The sequence below is a fragment of the Ips typographus genome, linkage group LG2 (genome assembly GCF_016097725.1).
Source record: "Ips typographus isolate SLU linkage group LG2, UJ_Ityp_2.0, whole genome shotgun sequence".
Taxonomy (NCBI): Eukaryota; Metazoa; Arthropoda; class Insecta; order Coleoptera; family Curculionidae; genus Ips; species Ips typographus.
The window spans coordinates 20,837,737-20,844,128 of record NC_138423.1 but is presented as its reverse complement, the minus strand read 5'-3'; the positions used below and the strand labels follow the sequence as shown (position 1 = coordinate 20,844,128).

The 6,392-nt window shown below is 32.3% G+C and overlaps 1 protein-coding gene across 1 annotated transcript; it reads left to right on the top strand.

Annotated features, from left to right (window-relative positions):
• Positions 1-2,237: 2,237 nt before the first annotated feature.
• On the top strand, positions 2,238-5,189 carry LOC145724903 (serine/threonine-protein kinase TBK1-like). The gene is made up of 5 exons (XM_081973384.1): positions 2,238-2,530; positions 2,919-3,163; positions 3,266-3,582; positions 3,637-4,505; positions 4,564-5,189. Exons 1-5 carry the CDS (start codon positions 2,364-2,366, stop codon positions 5,060-5,062), a joined length of 2,097 nt encoding a protein of 698 aa, XP_081829510.1. The 5' UTR covers positions 2,238-2,363; the 3' UTR covers positions 5,063-5,189.
• Positions 5,190-6,392: the final 1,203 nt, after the last annotated feature.

Sequence of the window (6,392 nt, the reverse complement as noted above, 5' to 3'; positions counted from 1 at the left end):
TTTTTGGTTTTTCTTTTTTCTAATATTTATGTTATTAAGTCTAAAATAATGTTGATTTCTCCCCAGTCCCAAAAGTCGTTCACCGAATTTACTTTGATCTAAGAAGTACTCACTAAACAAAGCAGCTGATAATATTTTACAAGCTTATGAACTAGCTGAAGATACTCTTAAAGTTGATTTATATCAGTCTATGTTTCTTAGAAAGATGTCCACTCAGGAGTTATGTGAATTGTCAGCAAAAATAAAAAATAAGCATAGTAGTGGGATTGACGACCTAGTACTAGCATCATCAAACCAGCTATTCCGGTTGTTAAAGATGTGCTTTGCCATATAATTAATAATTCTTTCAAACATGGTATATTTCCAGAGCAATTAAAGATAGCGTTGATTAAGCCTTTATTTAAAAAAGAAAATGCGGATTTGATGGAAACTACAGGCCTATTAGTTTGTTACCGGCTTTTTAAAAAATTTTTGAATTATGTATGTGTAAACGGTTGATAGATTTTTTCAAGCATTGTAATTTATTGAGCTTAAATCAGCATGGTTATGTGCCTGGAAGGTCCACGCAGACTACAATATTTAACTTTACAAAACGGATATTAGAAAGTATGGAAAAAGGTAAAGGAAAAAGGAAAGTAATAAAAAAGGACCTGTCAAGGGCGTACGACTGTGTTGACCCAGATATGTTGCTTAGAAAACTTAAGGCTTACGGTGTGCGAGGTCAAACATTACATTTGTTTTCATCATATTTAACTAATAGGCAACAAAAAGTTAAAATATTAAAAAATGGACAGAATTATTTCTCAAGTCTGAAGGAAAATAAAATTGGAATTGCACAGGGAAGCATATTGGGACCTATTTTATTCATTGTATTTCTTAATGACCTTAGCAACATTCTGCTTTCAGTAAATGAGCATGTGACGTGTTATGCCGATGATATGAATTTATTGACAGGGGGAAGAAATGTAGAAAGCCTAGCACTATCGGGACAAAACTTATTTTGCAGAGCACAAGATTGGTTTAAAAGTAACAGATTATTACTTAATAATAATAAAACAAAGGTTCTACTCTTTAGAACAAAACAATTCAAAATTGAAAAACCTGGAACACTAACTTTTGGACAATCAAATACAGAGCTCGTAGAACATACCAAACTTCTTGGAATTCACTTGGATGAATTCCTAAACTGGTCAAATCATATTTTAGAGTTAAACAAAAAGCTTAGTTTAGTTTGCTATGGCATACGGGTCACTGCGAAATACATGAATGAAAGAACATTAAAAATCCTATATTACGCAAACTTTGAATCTGTGCTCAAGTATGGGATAATATTTTGAGGTTCTAATAGCTTAATAGAAAAAAATTTTGTTTTACAAAAACGAGCACTTGGGATACAGGGAGAGCTGCAGGGGGGTTTTTAAAGCTAATGGCATTCTGACGGTGTGGGGACTATATATTTATGAATGTATAGTTTTCTTTTTCAAAAACGAAAGTATGTTTGATCTGGAGGTACATCATAGTTATAACACTCGAAGCGTAAATGTAAATTATCCAATACACAGATTAACTATAACCGAAAAAAATTCCATATTATGCCTGTTTGAAGCTTTTTAATACATTACAAAATGATTTGAAATTAGAAAGAAATGAGAAACTTTTTAAAAGAAAGGTAAAACAGATGTTAATTAATTTAGAGCCATATTGTATCAGGGATTATGTAAGAGACTATTAGGTGTACGCTCATCTTAAAATGACGCTGTTTCTTTTTGTGTTTTCATGTGTGTTTTTTGTAGTTACAGGAAATGTATTGTGACCATAATTAGAAATAAAGAAGACTAACTAACTAACTAACTATATTCAAAAAAGTCAACGTTCTGGAAATCATTATTTTACTCCGTTGTTTTAAGGGTTTCCAGTTGTTTTTAACAATATCATGCATTTTGTCTAACTTTAACCAGCTGTATTGTAATTAATTTTGGAGGTAAAAACTTGTTTGACTAACTAAATTTAGACAATTTCAATATGTACTTTGCAACTTTCTAAATACACAAAAAAGATAGTTTAGGTTTATAAGCATTTGTGCACATAATCGGTGCCATTAAAATGTAATTTTTCAGATTGCGTAGTAGCTTGAATCATTCCCATTTACTGTCAAATCCCCTTCTATAGCAGATACGGCTTATCATCAGTCTTTTTATTTATTTTGATAAGACTAGTCTAATCAGTAATACATTGTTTTAATTCTGAGTAATGCGTTCTCTTGCCAGTCGTAGTTAGCACGTTAAACTGATTACACCATTATTTTGATTTTGTTATAATATTATTTAACAATTTTAGCAATAATTAGGAGTAAAAAGTGAAACATGCCAGGTACAACCAGGTGTACTAAACACTATTTTTGGAATAGAAACGACATACTGGGCCGAGGAGCCACTAGCACTGTTTATAAAGGATTTCATCGGACTACTGGTGAAACAGTCGCTGTCAAAACTCTAACTTATAAGAACGATAACGAGTTTGAAATTTTAAAGTAAGTACCCATATTCATACTTTTTATAATAAACGTGATAAGTAAGAATGCAATTACGTTATTTGTTTATAAGCGTATTCTATCAACTTGTGTAGTAGTTTGCAACAGTATAATAATATACCAAACTAATTTAAAAGATAATCTTGATTGCAATTTCTTATTATTTTTAATTGGTATGCTTTCAGATATTTGCCTATAGATCATATTGTTTATCTTTAATGACGTTCAGTATTTAATTATCTGTGAGAATTAGGTTATACTTAGGCATCTTCAAGATAATGTTTTTATTTGGTGTCTAATAGAAGTTTACCATAAATACAGGGTACCATTTCCTGAATTTCCCTATAATTTTTAAAATATAGAGGAATATTATTTCAAATTTTATTAGAAAAATCAACCACGAAAACATTGTTAAACTGGTAGCCATTGAAGAAGAAGAAACTACCACCCAACCCAAGCCATTGGTCATAATTACTGAATTGTGTGCTGGAGGATGTCTGGATTTAATATTGACCAAACCGGAAAACGTGCATGGACTTCCGGATTCCGAATTTTTACTGGTGCTCAAACATTTGTATCAAGGCATGAAGTATTTGAGAGAGAAAGATATGATACACAGGGACCTAAAACCTGGTGAGAAAACTTGACTGATTGTTAAAAATCCTTTATTTTGATACTCCAATCGAGCAAGTTTAATTTTTGGTCTTATATTTTAGTAGAATATTACTATTTTAGGTAACATAATGAAATGCATCAGCGAGGACGGAACAGTAACTTATAAACTTATCGATTTTGGTACTGCAAGAGAGCTTCCAGAAGAAGGCGTTTTTAAGTCACTGCACGGAACTGTGGAGTATTTAAGACCGGACATGTACAAAAAAGCGATGCTAAATCAGTACATCAAGGATAGCCTAAGTTTCAATGCCAACGTGGACTTGTGGTCTACTGGAGTTACTTTGTACCATATTGCTACTGGAAAATTACCGTTTGTCCCTTATGGAGGTAGAAGCAATACTGACAAAGCCATTATGCATTATATTACCTCAAAAAAAGTTAGTTGTTTTCTAATTAAGCTGCCTGCAATTTTAAATCATATTGTATTGCAGGCTTCCGGTGTGATTTGTGGTGTCCAAAAAGAAAAGAACGGACCAATTCACTGGAGCTCAGAACTTCCAGCCTCTTCCCTTTTGAGTCCAAGTTTAAAAAGACTGATAACTCCATTACTAGCTGGACTAATGGAATCAGATGACAGCAAAATTTGGAGTTTTGACAAATTCTTTAAAGAAACCGAACAAATCGTTTCCCAAAAACTAGTGCACGTATTTTTCGTAAACCATCCCGCATTGCTAAAGTTATATCTGCCTTCAGAAGGAAACCTAGAAAACTTACAGGAAGAACTGTTAAACGAAGGAATTAATTTTGCACAAAACACCCATGTTGTTTTTTACAAATCCACTGTCCTAGACAATGACTACATACCTCCAACAACTGAAGACAACCCTTTGTTTCTATTACATAAGGAAGACAACCACGTTTTAGTAAATAACATTGAAATTCCCTCCAACGCAGTTCCTTTTACAATGCCTCCTTTACGTGATGAGGATATGAAACAAGCTAAACAAGCCTGTTGCCAAGCTTTTGTAATTAAAAGGGAAATCCAAAAGTTACTATCAAGTGCACAACTTATCGAGGAATTCACGAAACAGTTCTCAGCCTATATGAAGAAAAACTCTGAGTACCTCCAACAGCAAAATCAGTATATGGTTAAACGACTTCGTGACTTTAAAAGAACTACAAATCTTTTACTTAGAATACAAGAAACTAGCTCATACAAATTGAAAATTCCACTAGATTGCCTAGAATCAATTTCAGAACTATGTGAACGACTCACTCATGGAGTTAGCACACTGAACCAAAAACTCACAGAAAGTCTTCACAAAGAATTGCCGGAAGTTAAACAATCAGCCCTAACTCAGTAAGTGTTTTATTATTATTTTGCAATGCATTTCAGGTTAATGTATTAATCATTGTAGTGCCCGAACACTTTCAGACATTTTATTAACCATAAAGGACTATATTGACCAATATCCGGTTCCTATATCCGAACGCTATATGAACTCGTACTTGTTAGAACGAAAAAAGTTTAGGTCCTACCAAAAAAGATTGTTTAAAGTACTGAACGAGGTTTGTACTGAATTTGAAGTTTTGTGTAAAATATTCGAAGATTACTACCAACTAATGCAAGTGGATCTAGTCAAAATGGGAGTGTTGACATGTAACCTGTCTGACATGGAGAAGAAATTAAGTGAATTTGAGGAGCAATTGGACGAACAGACTGACAACTACTACCAGCATTCGGAAAATAGAACTAGATCTAAAGGTGAAATTGTTAAGCAACTACAACGCTATCAGCGTACCAGCAACGTTGATGCTGTTTTAAAATATAACGAAAAGGCGTCTAGGGAGTTAAATTTATTTAGCGTAAACTATTCATCTTCTTTGAAGAACTTACTTTCAAACACCAAAAATTAGGTATTTAAATACTTGTTTAGTATTGTATAACAAAATAATTCTTAGATTAAGGATTGTCTAATTGATGTAATTTTCGATCAATATTGTCAAAATAAAATCTTGAATAAAGGGCTGATTTGTTTTGTTATTTATTGTTTTAGAGATTTTAGTTTATGAATAATAAAATATTTGTAGTCTAAAAATATAACATTTTCAGCTTTTTGTCACTTTTTTTTATTATCTCATGTTTAAATTATTACCAATAATATGGTTTTCAAATGAGAAAAATGACGCAAATTTGATTCTATTTCTGTAGATATTATATTTAAATAATTTGTAATTTACATTTACCAACTGAACTTCGTTAATATAATTCTCGTTTTGTATTACAGTAAGAAAACTTACCTAAACCCTGATTTTTGCAACTTTTAAGCACAGTTTGACAATCAGAGAGAAAATTGTTTATCAAACCCACTTGGAGTAAGAAAATTACTGTTTTAAGCACATTTTTGGAATTCTTATTAAATTTCCTATTCAATAACATGAAAAAACACTACAAAACTATGAACAGTCGGGGAGAAAAGTGGTGTCAAAATTTGAACGGCCAGAAATACAGTTTGAAGGGACTGTCAGGGACAAAATCCCCTGTAAAACCCACTTGGAGTGAGAAAATGACTATTTTAAGCACATTTTTGGAATCCTCATTCAACTTCCTATACAACAATCTGAAAAACACTACAAGATTTGGTACAGTCAGGGAGAATTTTGCTGGTAAAACTCATTAATACTTAGGTAGTGTCCATTAAACAGTAAGTAGGATTTTGCTGTGATACTTACGGATACTTGAACCACATCAAAATCGGACATTTTAATTTAGCTTGTATTCGTAGCTAATTAAATTTAAAAAAGTACCTACTTGCAACACTTTTTCACTTTCATATACCAAAGTACTTAATTGACCATATATCTCTATCACCGTCAATACGTTTCAATCTAAAGCTTTCTTTCCACTGTTCTAAGAATTCAAAACCCTTCAATTTTGTTCCAGTTAAATTAATATCCGTATATGTTTTTCCTCCTAAATGAACGATAAGAAATCGTTTTAGAAATTTTAGCAGGAAAAACCCTTTCCTTATCGGATTCAACGCGTTGAATCCTTTCCCATGCGAATAGAAATGAATATTCAGGCTTATTTACGGAGCCCAAAAGCATTCGATTCACTTTCTATCCAAATTTGTCATCGACGCTACTTTTAGTTTTATGCAGAAAGAGAAAAATTGGGTCGGCTATTTAAAATTATAATCAATTTAGATAGCGCGATACGTGTAGTAATTATGCAAAGCTAACCAAT